At 47.2% G+C, this 18,291-nt stretch overlaps 1 protein-coding gene across 4 annotated transcripts in view; it reads left to right on the forward strand.

Moving 5' to 3' along the window:
- Positions 1–18,291, forward strand: part of FGFR3 (fibroblast growth factor receptor 3) — a 57,826-nt gene that overhangs the window by 184 nt on the left and 39,351 nt on the right. For all 4 annotated transcript variants that reach the window (XM_074904377.1, XM_074904379.1, XM_074904380.1 and 1 more), the window contains exon 2: positions 108–330. In XM_074904377.1, the coding sequence (XP_074760478.1) occupies positions 156–330 (175 nt within the window). In that variant the 5' untranslated portion in view covers positions 108–155. The remainder of the gene's footprint in view (positions 1–107; positions 331–18,291) is intronic.

Below are 18,291 nucleotides of genomic sequence, written 5' to 3' on the forward strand. Positions count from 1 at the left end.
TTTAAATTATTACTATTTTTTTCATTTTCCCTTTTTCTCCTCCGTGTCGGCACCGGGGGCGGGGGGGTCCCTCCTCCCCCTGAGCGCCTCTCTCCCTCTCCCGGCAGCGCGGCGGCGGAGCGGAGCGGTGAGCGGCGGCAGCATGCGGCCGGGGGATGTCTGAGGCGGGCGGTGCGGCGGCGGCCGCCCTCCCCCGGCGCCGCGCCGGAGGCATGCGGGCGGCCTGGGGCTCCGTCTGGTGCCTGTGCCTGGCGGCGGCCGTCGGCGGGATGCCGGCGGGGCGGCGGGGCGGCGGGGCGGCGGCGGAGAGGAGCGGCGGGCAGCCGGCAGGTAAGGCTGCGCGGCCGCGCACACGTGTTCCGCTCTGCGGCCCGGACCGGGGGGGGGGGGGGGGGGGAGCGCGGTGGTCGGTCGGCGGGGGGCCGGTTTAACGCTGCGAGCCCCCCGCTCTCGTGGAGTGGGAGGAGGGCGGCTGGAGACCGCCGGAGCCGGCTTTGGAGCGGGAGTCCCCGAAAGTCGCGGGCCGGGAGGTGGCAGCCGGGCCGGCGTGACCCGCCTCTCACCGCGGCTCGGGGAAGCCGCAGAGGCGGCCAGGCGGGGAAAAACTGTTTTTAAGATGATCCCTGACTCCCTGGAGTCCTCTCCCAGCGGTGGCAGCACCCCGGGTTTGACCCGCGGCTGCGTTTGTAACAGCGGTTGGGGAAGGAAAGATGCCTCCGCGCAGTGGAGCGCGCATCTTGAGCGCAGAACCGAAACCCTCCCACTGTGTCTGTCCGGGGTGGGAAAAGTAAGGAAGGGCCATTTATATCCACATCTTGGGAGCAAAAGTGCAGTGGCGACAGCTCCGGGTAGGCACACGCTGCATCGCAGCTTCGTAACCGCGGCTGTGCTGGGAAGGGACCAGCATCTCGGGGCAGGCAGGAAAGACCCCCCCTGCCAGATCTCCCTGGCACCGCTGCAGTTGCAAGTGAAAAAAAGTTAACACGTCGGACAAAAGCTGTTGGTTTGTTTGTTTTTTTTCTCGTTTTTTGTTTAAATAATATACGGCGGGTTTGAAACGTCGTGTCTCTCTGATACGCCTCAGCTGCTACCTGAGTCCCTGTTTATTTTTCAAAGCTCTTTAATGGAAGGGAGCCCCCTCGCAGCCCCCCGTCTTCGGGATTGCATGTACCCGGCAGAAAGTTTCCATTGTTCGCGAAAGGGTTTGAAGCCTGTTTGCCAAAAAAGTGACAGGGGAATAAATGGGCTTCGTGGAGGCTGGGGGGTGGGGGCATTACTTTCATACCCCTTTTGGTTAAAGCTATAAATCACACCGGGGGTTGGTTTTGTTTTCAAGAAAGTCCTAATAAAACACCAGATTCTTAGTGTAACTCGTTTGGCTCATTTTTCACAGCCAAAAGAGTTGATTTATGGGGCAACATCTCAGCGACTTGGTCAGAGCAGATGAGGTTGGTGTGCGGGGGAAGCGAGCAGCCTGTGTTGGTCACTGGGGTGGGAAGCGTTAGAAGCGAAGTGTCCCCGGTTCTCCCTGGCAGAGCCTGAAGTCCGCATTGGCACTGTCACTGCAGGCACAGTGGAACCCACGGGGGTGGGGAGCAACCTTGGTGGCTGCCTCGGTGATCCCCTGCGTTTCTACTCGCACCTTCAGCCCGTAGCTTGGGGTTGATGATGGGTTCGAGTGATGTTAAAAACCTTCCCGTGCTTTAAGACACCATTGCAAGCTAAGGCTTTAGGATGCTGTTTGAATTGTAGCAAGTGGCGTACTCAGAGGTCACGCTGAGGGAAGCATCCCTCCAGCGATGTCTGTGAGCCATGGGTTGGGATTTCCAGGGGCTCCGGTGGAAATCCTCGGGACGGGCTCTCACGGCTCTGTCAGTTTTCTCCAAAGTGTCACTGTCGGCCCCCCCTGTTCTCCCTGGGAGCAGGGTTCAGCCCTGAGCAGAGGGCTCCCGTTTACCCCAGCACCCGGCGATGTCTGCAGGGGCTGCCCCGTCCCGGAGAGCTGCGGGGGCTGCGGGCGGGGGGAGCTTTGCGGTGCCCGTGGCTCTCCCCCCGCCGACCACGTGCGCGGGGAAGCGTGAAGCGGGCGCTGCTCGCCCAGCTCCGCGCCGAAGGGGGCACCCGCTGCCCGTCCGACCTGGGGGGGAAAAGGTTGTGCAAAAGAAACTGTAAAGAATATAAACCTTCAGAGCCAAGTAAAAACACATTTTACTTTTTCAGTCTTTTTGAATTGAATGGTAAAAAGCAAATTCTTTCTCCTAGTCAAATGGGCCATGGGGTATTGGCTCATTACTGAGGGTTGTTGTTCGCCGGGCTTTGCATTTACAGTCTAAGGCCTTATTTTCCATAAAGGGGCTTGGAAGGATTTTTCCCCAGTGATCTAATTCTCCACACGGGGCTGTGAAGGCTATAACAGCTACTGCTTTGTGCCTATACTCAGCTACATAAAACACACATTGAAGGGAGGCATTCTCGAGGTATGTGTATGTTTGCTAATATGAATACTCGCTATTAGCGGAGGTGGGGGGGGTGCAGGTTTTAACATCTCCGCAGGGAGGTGTTCGGCTGTTGGCAGGAAGGAGGCAGATGGCGGGGCTGTTGCTGAATAGAAGCTAAACTAAAAACACCAGGGGCCTCATCTGGGCTGAGTTTCTCTTCTCTCCCATTCTCGGGACTGCTGCAGGAAGAACAATGTCAAATTTCTCCCCCCCCCTCCTTTTTTTTTTTTTTTTTTTTTTTATGAATGAAAGTAGAGAGGCGAGGCAGGATTGAATGTGTATGTCATTCAGGGGCTATGACAGAGATGATTAGGGAGGTCAGTGAACTCCTTTGCAGCCTTGAGCATGCGGTCACTCTATTCAGCAGCCACAGAATAGACATCAATATAAAAAAGCCCGTCCAATTTGCATTAGTATTCAGATAAAGATATTACTTCGTACGATTTGTGAATGTCAAGTAACGCTGGCTGTTTTCTTAGAGAGCAGACCAACTGAAACGGCAGTGTTTCAGTTTTAAAAATTTCTGATAACCAGCTCGTCTCCTGTAGCTGGTGTGGATGTGTCTGTCTGTGTACAGTATACGTGAAAAAGGGAATTTCTGAGCTTCTTAGGATTTGTATTCCACTAGTTTGCTGCTAAAGCTGTCTACGTGCATTGAAAGAATTTGTACAGCAAACTGCTAACATTTGAGCAGGTTTATGTGGGAAGGGAAGAGCTCTCCCAGTCTGTCAGGAGCAAGAACCGAACTGCCTTATGCAGCCCTGGAGTCAAATTTTCACCCAGAGTTACTGCACAGGCAGTTTTCCAGCCAAAAGAACGGAAAAGAGGCTGTTTTAGGATTTTGCTTAAGTTCAATGGGAGGGCATGTACCAATTCCTGTGACTTTTCTACTTAGAAAGAACTGGTGATGCGCTGGTTATGACGGTTTTCTTCATGCAGCTGATGGCAACCAGGCTCCTGTAGCCTTTCAGCATGCGCTCAGTGAGGGGTTCGAGGTGTAGGGTACAGTGATCCGCGTCGCTTTGCTTTGTGTATCTGAACGTTTCAAAGTTCACCCTGAAATTATAAGGGCATTGAAGTGAGTGCCAAATGGCACTGATCATTCTTGGAGCTGGCCTTGGAATGTATGCATTAAAACCCTCTAAAAAGAGTCTCTTATATATGGAAGGTGCTTCCTACTTTGTGCCTAAGACCAGAAACGCTTTACTTCAGTGGACAGCTATGAGTGATACAGTTTTGAGATTAAAAGTATTTTTTTCATTAACAACAGCATTTTAAAAAGATAATTGTCTTTAATGTTGAGACTAGTATATATTACTGAGCAATGAGAGGACACGAGTAATGAATGATGAAATATGGGGTTTTTTTACATTTTAAAATTATTTTTTTACCTAGCAAATAGCAAACTCGAAAGTCTGTTCCAGTGCAGAGATAGACTCATTAATGTATTTGATACTAGCTGGGTAACATCACATCTTCTAAGCGTATTGACAGGGATCACTCCAATTAAATCTGAGTGTTTTTTCTTTTAATTAAGACTTTATTAACAACCACTGAGTAGGGAGCGTGATGAAAGTAAATCTGAAAATTGTGTAGCGAAGTGTTGATCTGCTAATTAAATCACGTAATTAAGGTAAGCCACTCTGACCAGCATGTTAACTTTTATGACTCCCTCCAACAAGTCTTCAGTGTTGTTCGGGAAAGTGTACCTGTCCCGAAGCCTGCCTGAGCATGGTTTTTAGTTAGGTGAACACTGAAGAAGTCTTGGTTGCTGCATCCTTTCTGCATCTGGATTGTTTCCATCCACTGGGACCCAGTCTGCTACCTGGACAAAGCTGAAGTTTTGTGTGAAGCTAGAGGAGGACTTTTTTCCCTCTATAAGTCTGGGAAACAAAGTGTTTCCTCTTAAAGTATGTCAATAAAAGTGAACTTTGATATCCAACTATATGCTTAGAAAGCTGTCCTCCCTGAAAACTCAACTGTGTACATCTGCTATTTCACTTAGAGACCCTAAAAGATAGGAAATTGACCCAGTTACTGAGCAGTTAATAAAGTTTCAAGTTTACAAAAGCATTTGACCAAGACGTTTCTGACAGTGATCGGTCAGTTGGCACACTGAGTTGTGACTGAAGGCATTAGCTGAGCCTTAATTTCAGTGAAGTTTAGGGCATGGCCCACTGGTAGGTTTTTCTGGCTGGTCATTGAAGTGTGTAGGATCCAATGCATGAGCCTGGGCATGAGCCCTCAGGCTTCAGAATAGGTGGAGAAGTGGCTGCGTTGTCCTCATAGTTTCACTTTTGTCAATTTTTAATATATGTGGCATAGACCCAGCAGAAATACTACAGATTCAGATATTTCTACTAAAAATAGAGGTGAAATTCTCCCCACAGTTTGGTGACCTTTTCCCAGCTAGCTGAACTTGATACACAGACGATCAATTAAACTGACTTTTATTTTTATTCTGCTTGCCCATTTGAATAGACTTTTCTCCTTTTCCTAGTGTGCTACATGCTTGTAACTTTTCATGTGTCCTGGGGGTTTGTCTGGCTCTGCATACTTGTTTCATCTTTTCTTCTGACCCTTCAAAAAAAAAAACCCAACCAAAACCCACCAGCTTGATATTGCCTGCTGACTCAGTGCCCTCCAAGGCATTCGATAGTGTGGTTTTATGTAGCTGCAGTAGTGTTTGCCATTTCATCTCTTTTAATACCAGTTAGTTAATAAACTTTATTCTCCTCCACATACCAGGCTAGATACCGGCGAGGATAGTGGCTTGGTAAAAATTTGCCTTACCTCGTTTCTTATTTTTTTCAGCAAATGGGACTGTGGTTCAGCAAAGCCATTCCTGGTATGTGGAAGCGGGCAGCCCAGGCTGTTAGGAGGAGTAAATCTGATAGCACCCCCTATGCAAACTCTGGGCTAAAACCTATCTGAAGACACATACAGTGCTGAAAGCACCTTAAAATTCCTTTTTACACCCTGAGGTTATTTCTTTGGCCTTCTACATAGCTTATCGGTTTACTGTTTGCCCCTCTTTTGGCTGTTTATCTGGTGATCTTGTAAAAAAAAAAAAAAACAAACCCAACTTTTTCTCTGAAGTAGAGCTGACTGTCCTGGTGCCCCCTTTCTGATATGCTCACAGCTCAGGTTGCCAGGTACCGTAGATATGATTTAAAGCCCTGGATGTGTGAAGAAGGGCTTTTATTCCTGCGGTGAATGCGGTATTCCTGGTGTGCTTACCCCTAAAGTATCTGTTCCTTGGCTTGAATGACCAGGAAGTTTCTGTAATATCAAAAGCAAACAAGAACTGTGAGATATGAGCTGACTAAAACCTTTGGTAAACTTAGTAGTTAAAATGTGAAAGGTAATCAGACGTAAGCCTGCCCTATTATTCTGATAGGCTATCTTAGGGGTTGTTGCATTCAGGTGGAGAGGGGCTAGCCAGGTAGTTAAATTTTTTTTTTTTTTTTTTTTTTCCTGTGACACTCAGGTTACACAATGTAGCAAAGCTTTTTTTTGAAGAATAGCAGTACAGTCAAGTGAGAGAACATTTCTCTGGTAACTGCTTCAGTTTCAGATGTATTCATCTAAAAAAGGTGTGGTATTTGTTGTAGAGGGGGAGGTAGGTCTTGTGTGCTGGCCTTGCTTCTCAAATTCAGAAAGCAGGGGAAGATAAAGAGTTGGTTAAATAAAAAGGTTATATTAAAACTTGGAAGGAGTTTTCTTTATCACACAAAACTGTATGCAAAACAATTACCATGTGCTTACACGTTTAGCATCTGTGAGATTTTGGGCCTGTGCCATTTCTGCAGGTTGCGAGGGGTTAAAAGTATTAATGACTCAGAAGAGAGAAGGGTTCCAAGTTTTCGGGTGAGGAAAGGACGAGGTCTGGGATCGCTCTCTGCAAGCGAGCGAAGCTCCGCAGGCTGCCGTGTGGGCTGGAGGCAACGCTTCCCCGGGAATGCCGCAGCACAAGGACCGCGGTGTCGGTGTTTGCACCCAGGGCTTGGACTATGAGCTGTGTAACTACCTACAAATGTCAGGCTGCCGCATGGCAGCATGTTGGTTTGGGGCTTTTTTCCCTCTTTTCCTTTCCACCTAAGGAGCCAAGCTGTCCCTGTCTCCCTTAGTTTGAATATAAGGTTTTTAGGGAAAGGAAATAGCAGGCGACCATGGGGCACTGTGGCATACCAGAAACCCGCAGGGTGGCTCCTGCAGTTTGATAACCAATTAAAGTATTTGTCACCTTATCTTTATTTAATGCTTTTGCCCTGGAAAGTGGAGTGTTTTGTAGTTGTGCCTTTATGGCATTAAACTGCCTTATGCTGTTCCTAAGGAATCTCAATACAGTGTTTCAGGTGATGTAGTTAAATCAGCAAAGCTTTGGAGACCAGATCACTTCTAGGTTATATGGATTGAGCTAGTATCCAGAAGTAATGGAGTTGAAGCATTTTGGGGTTGACCTGAGGCAAGTTGGGTGTAGGGGAGTCAGCAAAACAGCTGGGTATTGCTTAGGGGCCAAACCTTGTGGTGGTTATGTGTGCGTAGGTGAGTTCTCGCTGATGCCAAGAGAGGAGCTGATGCCAAGAGAGGAGCAATGCAAAGTAACAGGCAAGAAGTGGAGAACTTGACTGTCTTATTTCTCCAAGGAGTGTGCTAAGGATGAGAGCATCTCTAAGGATCCTCTCACAAAATGCAGGCAGCACCTGGCCTCTGCAGAGATGGGGTGCAGATTGCTCCCTGTAGCAGGACCCACGTCCCTGGAGCCATCTGGTCCTCTCGCTGGTGGTGGCTCTGCAGGGGGACTTACTGGGAGGTTTCATGGTGGTGTGGGGCAGAGGAGATCATGTGAAGCCCCAAAGGTGTTTCTGCTTCACAGGGTATGGTACGGTAACGTGTGACTGAAACTGATCCACTCTTCCTTGCTCCCCCTGGGGAAGCCAAAATACACATCTATGAAGGCTTTTCTTTTGAGGAAAAGGGACCTATGGGAGATGTTCCTGGATCAAAATGATGAGACCAGCCTTTATCAACCTTACACTTGCCCTGTCAAAAAACTGAAAAGCTCCCAAGAATTGTATTTTTAATTTTACTTTGATGCTTGGCAGAGCTTGTAAAGATCCTTCACGGCAAGTTTGGCTCCCAGTTCGGAGGGTTGTTGCTTTGTTTGGGGGTTTCACCATTCTCTGCTGCTTGTAGTCTTGTAAAAATAATGAGGTCCTGATCTTGCGCCTATTGAATCTTAAGCAAAAAAGCCCCCATTGATTTCCAAGGGAGCAGGCTGAAGCCCTTCACAGATCGTGGTGGGAGCAGCTATTTAGCATAAGCGGGGATTGTTTGGAAAGTTTTCTAATGACCCAAACATTTTAACAAGCAGAGGAAACTCAGCGAGTAAAAGGGCTTCCTGGTTTGGGGGTGGGGAGACGCCCGATGCTGCTTCATGGGGGCAATCCCTGGAGCCAGCTCTCCGTGACCTCCCGTTCCTCTCAACCTGCTGTAATGCAGACCTTCGTTTTCCATCTCGGTTTTTGTAACTCTAGCTTTGATGCAAGCCAGCGGCAGCATCGCAGCCCAAACGCGAGCGCTGGAGGCGGTGATGGCCACTGCCCAGGCCCCCCGTGACTGTGGCCCAAGTCCCGTGTGGAGCCCAGCCGCCGCACCAGCCACATGGCCCATCTCCCCATGGCCCATCCTCGTTGCCATGTTGCCATCATATCAGTGTCGGCCAGCATTAGCCCCCGGTGCCGTGATCTTCCAACCGCACAATGCACTGGGGAAAGTGTTAATAATCCCCTGCGGGGGTCCGCAGGCAGCAGGGCCTGAGCCCGTGGAGGAGCTTTCCCTGCCTTTCACGGGCAAGCAGAATGGGGGGAAAAAAAGTTTTCTCAGAGGGTTTGGGGTTTTTTTCATATTCTCTTTCACATGCAAGTGAACGGAAAGATGGAAGAAATTTCCTCCCAGTGAAATATTTCAGAAGCTTGTTTGGAGACTGTAGGTCTTGAATTAACAAGTGATTTGATTTTTGTTTAAAATTTTTTAACTTCTCTATATATATTCCCCTAGGCAAGCCTTTTGCTTCTAGCCGGTAGCAGGATCTGTGCAAGATGAGCGTGCTGATTCCCTGAGATGTGCTTTGGGAGATGGGGCTATCGGAGCTAAAAGTGAAGAGGAAAAACCAGTTGCAATGGGAAGATTAGGGAGTTAAGAGTGTGCCTTGACAACTAGCATGTGCAACCACAGATAAATCCTTCATGAGCCTCTCTTTAATTAAAAGAATGATTGGAATTAGGCATAGTACCATCTTTCCTGGTCTGTATCATGTGTATCTGTACGAATAAAGCATTTTTGGGGAGGGAGAAGAGAAAACCACCAGATTTTAATCTTCCTTTGGTAGCCGATATGTCTGCCTTTTGAAAAGGCATATTTCTCCCTGTCTTAGAGTACCCAGGCTTGTTGACAGTAAACAACTGTCACTTGGCACTTTATGAAAGAAGAAGAATGTTTAAGAAAACATGTCCAGTTTAAATAGTTATGTTAATAGGCTGGGGTTTCACGCAGAAGTGGGGGGACTGGTAAATGGAGGCGCATAAATTAGCTGTTATTTACTGCGTAAGAGGTGAATTGCAAGAGAATGCAGTTGGAAAAAAAAATAAAATTTTAAAAAGTACATTCATTTTTACAGCCGGTGTGTTACGCATGATTTTGCTGCTTTCTGTGGAAGCTTTTTTTTTTTCCAGGGAAAATGCAGAAAGCCTCTCTTGCAGCGCGCAGTGGGTTGGGCCCCGAGGGGCCCCCGGGGTGGGACGAGCCCAGGGCTGGGAGCCCAGCACTCCCACTGACCGGCCCTAATGCTGCTTCACGCTCCACGGGCAGCACTTAGACCTTGCAGCTGCCCTGATGTGTCCTTAGCCTTTGCTTCGCAGGGGTGATCGGAAGAGGAGGCTGCAAAGAAGCTCTGCCTCCCAATTTGTGAACTGATTAATTACAGAAAGGAAAGTAAAAAAAAAAAAAAAAAGTAAGAAATAGCAGATGTTGTCCGCTCTGCATCCCTGCCAAAAGTTGCTACAAATCCATCACCCACCTTCTTCTGAGTTAAACACTCGTGAACATAGTGAGTGATGAGCAAATGTAAAGCATTTATTCCAGCTCAGCCCAAAGGCATCAGTGTCAAAAGTGTAATGAGTGAGGGCCTGGTGTCAGGCACTTCAAATCCATAATTAAGCATAAAAATAAGTTTCAGGCTTCCCAGGCTCCTGACATCCTGATTTAGGAACACGAGTATAAGCCGCTATTGGGGTCTGTGGGTATTACTCTTGAAGATATTGGGTAAAGGCACCCTCCTCCACCCCCAACTCCCATCCTAGCTGGGATACAATATAAATACAGTAAATACTATGGAGTTTAAATAAATACAGTGTAGATATTATCTTACAGTCATTCCACCTTTCTTTCAGCCTTGGGTGTCTTGGAGGGGGCCACCTTGACAGCAGTACCTTCTCTTGACATCGTTTCAGGTAGAGCAAAGACAACTTCAGGAGCAAATCGGAACACTCAGAGAGTATGGACGAAAGGCTTACAATTTTTTTTGCCAGTGGTTTAATTGGCATTGCCATTATTTGGACAAGGAGGCAAAGGAAACCCAAACCTGAAGCCTCCTGCCACAAATGCTTTGCAATCTCCCCAGACAAAAGGGAAAATAACTCCTAGAAAGTGTTTATTGTTGTACTGAGACTCCAACTTGTGTATTTTTTAGCGAAGGAATGAAATTTCTGCCTCATTTTTGTGTGTAGGCATGCTGGCATTTTGGGATTTGAGAAGACAGTGGGCTTTTCCATCAGGTAGAGTCTTTTGTGGAGGGATGGGAACCACAGAGGTGGTCAGGGAGGGGAACAGCAGGGGTTCTCCTATGCCCCGTCTCCCTTGGTACAAGGGCAGAAAGGGACAGGTTTGCACCCGCCACTCTGGTTTTGGTGATGGGCCACTGCCTGAGAAGCTGGGCTGGAACCTGGTCCTGGATCTGGTGACCCCATGCAATGTAAATCCTTCCTGTGAAGAGCCATCTGCACTCTGAACAAGGTCATCTTATGGGTGGAGTGTGTTAGTCCTAGGAAAAAAAGGGCCTGAAACCTCTTCAGGTGCTTTCAAAATATGTGAAGACATTAGAAGTGGACACTTTCTGCCCCTCTGCCCCCCTCTTCCCAGTGCATAGCAGATGAGGTGCAGACAGTGTAGTCTTTGCAGGAGTAACTACCCAGTGCTAGAGCCTGGCTGTTTTGGGGATGAGAAGAAGCAGTTGGAGGAGCAATGTGTGGGGTCTTGGGGCAGGAAGGAAGAGGAGACAACCCTGAATTAGCCACCCACCCTCAGAAGGTGGAGGGGCCAGAATGCTGTGGCAGCTCTTGCTTCATTTATGGGTATATAAATCGACGTGGATAAATAGTTATAAATACGTGGGGAGGTTGTCCAACTTCACGTCTTCCCTGGTGGTACAAGGTGGTAGTTCATCCACCAATCCCACCCAAGGGAGTATGGTGTGAGCTAGCTTCAGTGCCTGATTTTCAGACAAATCCAACCCTTGGGTGGCTGCTGGGCTCAGTTTTTGTCATCATCTCTGTTTTCTTTCTGCCTTGGCTCGTCTGCTGCGATGGCCATCCCTGCTGTTGCAACATCATCCATCTCACTTGGACACTTGGGTGCTTGTTTGCAGAGAGGAAGAGTTTTTAGGAGTGTTTCTGGTGGGGAAGGGAAAGGAAAAGCTAGGAAAATCCAGCTGTGGAGGATGGGGTGGGTATCCAGAAGAGTGGAAGGTAACTGAACTGGCTGATGCAGGTAGGACCAGCCATGCCCTGCTGCAGGACACTGGAAGCATCCCTCTGCAGGGGGTGTGCATTTCTTTATGGCAGCATTAAAATAGCTGTGTGTAGAGGTGTCTAACCTGCTTCTGGCACTACCAGAGCCTAATGTAGTATAGTTTGTAGAAGATAATTATTTGGGGGCATTAAAACTGCTTGAAGGGAGTGAAAACTGAGACACGCATGACTTCCTTGAACTCTCTCTAAATTTATTACGTGCAGTCCAAAATGTGCCGTAATAGATACGGTTGCAGGAGACTGTTAAAAGGTCCGTTCTGGTGAACCCGATGCCCTGCTGTTGCTGCTGGAAATGATAAACCGCTGCGTTTGGGTCAGATGGTATGCGATGCCCTGTGTGTGTGCGTGTATGCATGGAAGCCGGTAAGTCTTGCTAATTTAGGGATTGTTTTCCAAGTCTGTTTTCTATAACTCCGAAGACTTAATACAAATAAAGAACTGACAAAGTTTCCTGTGAGAAGCACAGAACAAACGTGAAGCGTGGGATTTGAATGCAGAAAGGTGAAAACACAAATGTATACAGAAACAGCAAGTCAAACAAGCTGAAAAAATATTGTAAGGTTGATTTAACAGAGCAGTGAACTCAAAGCTGTCTAATCCCTTTAGCAGCCTTCTTTAAAGAGGAGAAATAAAAGAATTTTTGATATCTACTTTTCTTTGCCATCTCTCCCAACTCTTTCTAAGAATGCTAAAGGATAAGACGTGAGTTTAAAACAAGGACAGAGTGTTGCAGCTTTAGTAAGATGTGCTTTCTAAATAACAAAATTTTCGTTTGTCATTCACGATTTTAGATTAAAGTGGATCAGCCTTCCCCAAAGGAGATTACTGTTAAACTTCTCCAACTTGGGTACCTGGCACCTACATCTTGCTTGAGGCACTGAAATAACAGGCTTGGTTTTGAAAGATGCTGAGCCAGATCAGGCTCTGCATTTAAATCGCTTAAGCACTCTCAAAATCTGGCTATTCATTTTGATGCCTAGATATGGATTTCTGGGCTTAATTACCGACCTTTGCATTTCAAATGTTTGACCTTTGTTTTCTTTACTAAGTATGCAGACAGAGCGGCCCCCAAATTATTATTTTTTCCTTTTACACAGCTGAAAACAGCTAGCAGAGAAGACTTGGAAGTTCTGTGTCTTATTACTGAGAAATAGTGTTCTCTGAAAAATACCATTTTATGTAACTCAAGGGAAACTTGCAAAAAGGGGAATATATACTTATTGTTATTCACGTGAACATGATCCGTCATATATCTAAAACCCACAATCAGTTGGAAAAAAACCCACCTAAACTACCCTAAACCTTTGCCCTCTCTTAATCTGTGTACAAGAGGGGTTTTTTTTTCAGATGTGCTTCCCCCCCTTGAAATAGAGGCAATTGATAGGCTCATAAACAAATACCAAACATTAAGTCCTAATCTCCATATAGAGGACCCTGACCCTTTTTATGGAGAGAGAGGGTAGAGGGAGGAAACGGGGCCAGGAGTTTGAGGTTTAATGCTTATTAAAGTTTTAGTGGGTGGGAAAATGCAATCAATAAATTTTGTTTAATGCCTTGAAACTGGTGTTGGTTTTCACTAGCTACACTAGAGAGTAGTTTTCATTTTGAAACTAGGACACTCGTAGTTGGAATGACAATTAATGTGGAGTGAATATGGTCCCAGTTGGAAGCCGATTTTTTGAATAGCATGAAAACTCCCCCACCTCCCTGCCTTGGCTCCGGAGTGGGGTAGCTTCCGTTTTTAATTAGCGAACCAGGCAAAATTTAGCTCATTGTGTCTTTCTGCTCCTTTGGCCCAGTGGATAGCTTGGATTTCTCCATCTTGCTGTCATGAGGCTGTTCTTTTTATTTTTTTTCTTCAGTTTTGGTGCAGGGAGGAAGGGGGGGGCTTCAGGATACTTAGGATTAAAGTCATTGTTCGGGGGTATTTGCAGCCAGCTGCCTGCATTAAATGAAGATTAGAAGAGCACGCATTAAAAGTGCAAGGGAAATGCAGAGGAGCTGGGATTTGGGAGCTGCATAGCTGTGAACCGAAGGGGAAAGGTTGGGGCTTTATGGCAAATTTTTGCTGATGCCATGTGATCTCAAAGCCCACTTCAGAAAAGCATCACAAGTACCAAAAAAAAGCATTGCAAGTAACTGCCAGGGCCAAGCCTGCCTGGGAATTGTAAAGGCACCATGGGTCTTTGCATCTTTAAAAAGTTGCTCTGAGATAAACCTAAACTTCTGGGTCTGGTGAACTTACATATTGCTTAAAATTCATCTACAAGAGCACTTAAGAGATGGTGAACATTCTGTTAGAATTCACTAGCACCCTGGAGGTCAAAACTGCAAAAGTAATGAATTTTTTAAGGATTTTGGGAAGGGAATGAGGGTGTGGAGGAGGAGCCCAGAAAAATAACTCAAAAGAAGTCTGCAGCAATGTGTGCTTATTCTTTTAAGGATTTATAACAAAGTTTAAGAATATTTCCAAAGATTCAGTTTCTCTCCTTTCTGTATGCTTTGTGGAGCACTCGTTCGTGTAATCTGTCATTCTTGTTGCAACTTTGCTTGGTGTGTGTCACCTACAGAGCCTCACCAGGTAATGTGGTCCAGCGAAGCAGGAGGGATGGCATGGTGCACTGATGCTGAAGAGCACAGGTTTGCTCAGGGCCTCCACAGTTTACCAGGAGGCTGCGGACAAGCTTTGCCTAATCCATTGTGATGCTTGGAAGACTCAGTCTGTGCCTCAGTTTCCATAGCTGCCTCCAGTGGACTGGCTTTACAAAGACGTGGTGGAGGTTGCTTACTTGCTGCAGCAATGAGGTTTTTTTAGACTTCCTCAGGCATGAAGAGTAAAAATGTGAAACAGCAGCCGTTTTGTGATGGGATGTGTCTGTCGAGATCAAGCCAGGATGCCCCTGCTGTGCTGTGCAGAAGCTGGGCCCAGGTTGGCCACCGTTCTTCAGAGGCAACAAGAGGCAGACACCAAAAGGATGACAGCCTATTGACACAGCCTCTTGTGCTCCATCTAGGATCAGCTCAGTGGGTCTCCTGTCACTCTGCCTGCAGTAGGGAGTGGTCTGGGTTGACCATGTTTGGTCTCTGCGGTTGGGTGAGGTGGGCTGTGTGACATGTGGGCAAACCAGCTGCAAGCAGGCACTCGCCCACATGCCAGGCTGGGACTGGTGTCATCCCCACCATGAGCGTGGGCTGCTGAGATCTGATGCAGCTGATTGCTGCCCTTCTCTTGAGTGAAGCACAAAGTCTTTGGCACCTGGGAGAGCAGGAACCCTCAGCGTGGGCATCCTTGAGGTGCTTCAGCACGAGCCAGGAGCTCTCATAGGACACATGGAGCAGCATAGCCTGGGGACCTCAGCATCCCCATGCTGCCAGGTCCCTGCTCCACTGCTCCCCGTCTTTAGGGATCATTCGTGAAGATGAGGACATTTCCTATCAGTTCTTTTATTTCTGCTAAAAAATGAGTGCAGAACTGTGAGATGGATGGATGGATGGATGGATGGATGGATGGATTAGATAGATAGATATGGGGAGTGGTTGCTTCTCTCTTTTGTGTGTGTGTTGAGTGGGGAAACAAGGAAAGTGTTTGCACAGTCTGTCCAGATATTAAGGAAACCCCACCATCACTGCCTGTTTCTTTAAGCCAGCAAAGCTCCAGCTGAAGGCTGTCCTTGGGACAGGCGCTGGGCTCTCAGCAGCAATCAAAGCTTTGTGTCTCTTGGGGTTTACATTCTCATTTTTGTTAGGTGTAGCCAGGAGACCCCTTTGATTTGTTATCTGGTTTTGGTTTTTTCCTCCTTGGGTCTTTCCAAGTGCCACAGGGAAATCCTCATGGCCAAAGTGTTTTTGTAACTATTTTAGCTTTGTGACTATTTATTTCTTCTTCTAAATCTCAGTATCTGAATTGGGTGATCTGAGAAAACAGTCCATTAGAAGGAGGATACTGTAGAGTCCTGATGAATCCTGTTTTCTACTTGGCCGGTGGAACAGAAAGCTAATTGCCAGTAGTAAATCCATTCAAAGGAGGGCTGGAGGGAGGGAGAAAAGCTAATATTCCTCCTTGAATGCCATTTAATCTCTGAAACCTTTCATGCAGATGTAAATTAGGATTTGCACAACAGAGTCAACAGTTGCTCTGTAGATAAGGCAGATTTGCAACATCTGCTTTTCCATTCTAGAAGCTCTTCCAAAGTCGCTGTCGGGGATAGCCAAGCTAAACACTAGAGATTTTTTTTTCTTTCTGTAATCTCTTGTTTATGAAAAAAAGCTGCATATGACAGAACTAAACCTGATTATTGTTCTGCTAATTCTCTAGGAAAAAAGTTTGCTTTCCTTCTAACACAGAAAAAAACCCACTGGGTGGTAATACAGTGCAGCACACTTGTTAACATCTTTGGAAGAAACATTGTCTGGTAACAGTTGTATAGGCCACTGCGGTGGTAATACAGTATAAACAGTTTACCTTGTATTATTATTAGGAAAGCTATTCTAAGTTTTTCCAGAAACCCCCCCCCCCCTCCCCAAGCAAACATGCGCTAGGTGAAAGATAAAGCAGCACCTTCAAATGATGAAGGCAAACGCTTTTCAGACGTGGTTTCCTAAAGGCACATTACTTGATCATGGTTTAGGCTTTTACATAAGCAACCAGATTTTTACATTTTTGCTGAGGTGTGAGCCCTATTGAGCAGGGGAGGTAACCCAACTGAACGCCACTTTGGGAAATGATTTTGATTCTACAAAGCATGTGTTTGCCAGGACGAGCCCCTTCTTCCCAGGATGGCTGCAGCCTGACACTGGGAAATGTGCTCTGAGGGGGGTCTTGACCTTGGAGGGGGAGGAAATGGGAGGAAGAGAGAAGACAGGATATATATTTTATATAGTACTTTTTATTTAATATATATAATACAGTATCATATACATAAAATACTAGATATATAGTATTATGTATGTATTTTATATATTAGATTTTGCTGTGCTAGGCTGGTGATGTGCCCTTTGAGGTGGCAGGGCCATAGCCGGGCAGGGGTGCACTGCCACTGGCACCTTCATGGCTGCTGCAGAACGGAGAGGAAGCTTTGCCTTGCAGAAAACACCACCGAAAATACATGTATAAAAAATATCCCATCAGCTCCCTGCCGCGCAGTGAGGGTATGCGGTGATTTTAGGTGAGCTGATCTGCTTCAGCCTCTCCCTTGATCTTATCTGCCCTGAGAAGGCAGGTACTCGGTAAACAGGCAATCCCACGGTTTTATCTCTTGTGCCCACCTCTCATGGGGGCTGCTGCTTGGTGTAGGGCCTGGGGTTGCTCGCCGGGCCTGGGTGGTTTGCAAAATCCCCCCGGGGCCCGTCTGCCTCTCTGGGGAGATGGAGAGAACAGGGACATACATGGCAGGATGCTCCAAGGGAGGTAGCACCGGGCCGGGCTGCTTGTCACCCCTCCTGGCTGCTTTTAAAATTAAGGCAGGTCCCAAATGAAGAGTGTTCAGCAAGAAAAGTGTTTTATTTCCCTTCTGGGCAACAGGGTTTGCTTTTCCTGGTGCAGAAGTCCTGAGGTGAGGTGGTGAAGCGGCCCTGTCCCACAAGCAGCCACACAGGTATTGGGAAAAACATTGTTATGGGGGGCTGATAATACTATGAGCCCCTTTTAACACAGGTGGGATATGTATTTAGCATAAACTGGGGGTTGGCATGCATAGAGGAGACAGCTGCTGGTCTGAGCCTGGAGATGGTCTGTGTGGTCTTTGCCATCATGGCCTTGTTCATCCCAGCGATGCTGGAGGTTTCTATATCCTTCCAGCAGTTAGACACCAACTTGGTGACTGTGACCATGACACCCCTGGGAACGGGATACCAAACTCAACAGGAAAAAGCTCTGACATGTTTGTTGCTCTGTGATCCTATAATATATCCTGTCACAGTGGATTTGGTGCAATAAAATACATAGAACAGGAAACATTCTCAAATTAACCTGAAGAGAGAAGTGTGTGGAGTGCTGCTATCTTTCTGCTTGTTAACATGCCAAATAGTTTGTCCAGTCTAAAAATGGGAAAATATGATCCACTTAGAAATGAGTCTTAGTCCATTCCACCACCCGGCTGTGAAGCAATCGTGAAAGCCCTCTCCAGGATTGCCAGGGTTCAGGGTGGGGTGAGGAATATCTTGTTGGTGGTACTGAAGGTCGTGGGCCTCGAGCCCTCTGTGGTGAGAGTCCTGGTTGGGTTTTGGTTGCGTGGTGGATCAATGAAGAAGGGTGATGATGGTGGGGGAGGCATGCACCCTACCTGAGCAGTCCCTCGGGAGGCTCCCAAACACTTGGATGTTTGGAAAAATAGAATCGTGGGAAGCTATTCCAGGAGGAAAAACAGACGTGAAGAGAAATAACCAGCAGCCTGTGAGGTGGCACGGGGCCCTGAGGCTCTCCCACCCCACGTCTCCTGTGGGCACTTGGGCCTTTGCCACCGGGGAGCAGCCCCCATGCTCTCTGCCACAGCTCCTGAAAATAGTCCCTGACACCGAGGGGGGCACCAGCCAGCCTCTAGGTTTTTGGGGGGCTATAAGCAGCCCAGGAATACCCCACCACCCTCCATGTCCTTGTCCTTTAATGCCTGGAAAAATAAATAACTGCATATCCTCCTGCAGTTCTTGAGAGCTGCCTGTGTTAAAACCAAAATGAAACATTTCCAGGCTCAGCCAAAAACGAGTATTGATGTCTAAGAGGAGCAGACATCTGATGGAAATACTGACACACTTAAGCACTTGGAGCTGAGAACCACACAGAAAGTGAATTATCGCTGGGATGAGCCAAGCAGCTACGGAGATTAAGTATCTTATCCTTATAAGTGAATACATACAAAAAACACTTTAACATTGCTGGTCCAGCTGCTCCTTGTGGAAGGTGCTTCCCGGCTAGTTGCTGCCATTTT

The sequence above is a fragment of the Athene noctua genome, chromosome 4, assembly GCF_965140245.1.
Source record: "Athene noctua chromosome 4, bAthNoc1.hap1.1, whole genome shotgun sequence".
Taxonomy (NCBI): domain Eukaryota; kingdom Metazoa; phylum Chordata; class Aves; order Strigiformes; family Strigidae; genus Athene; species Athene noctua.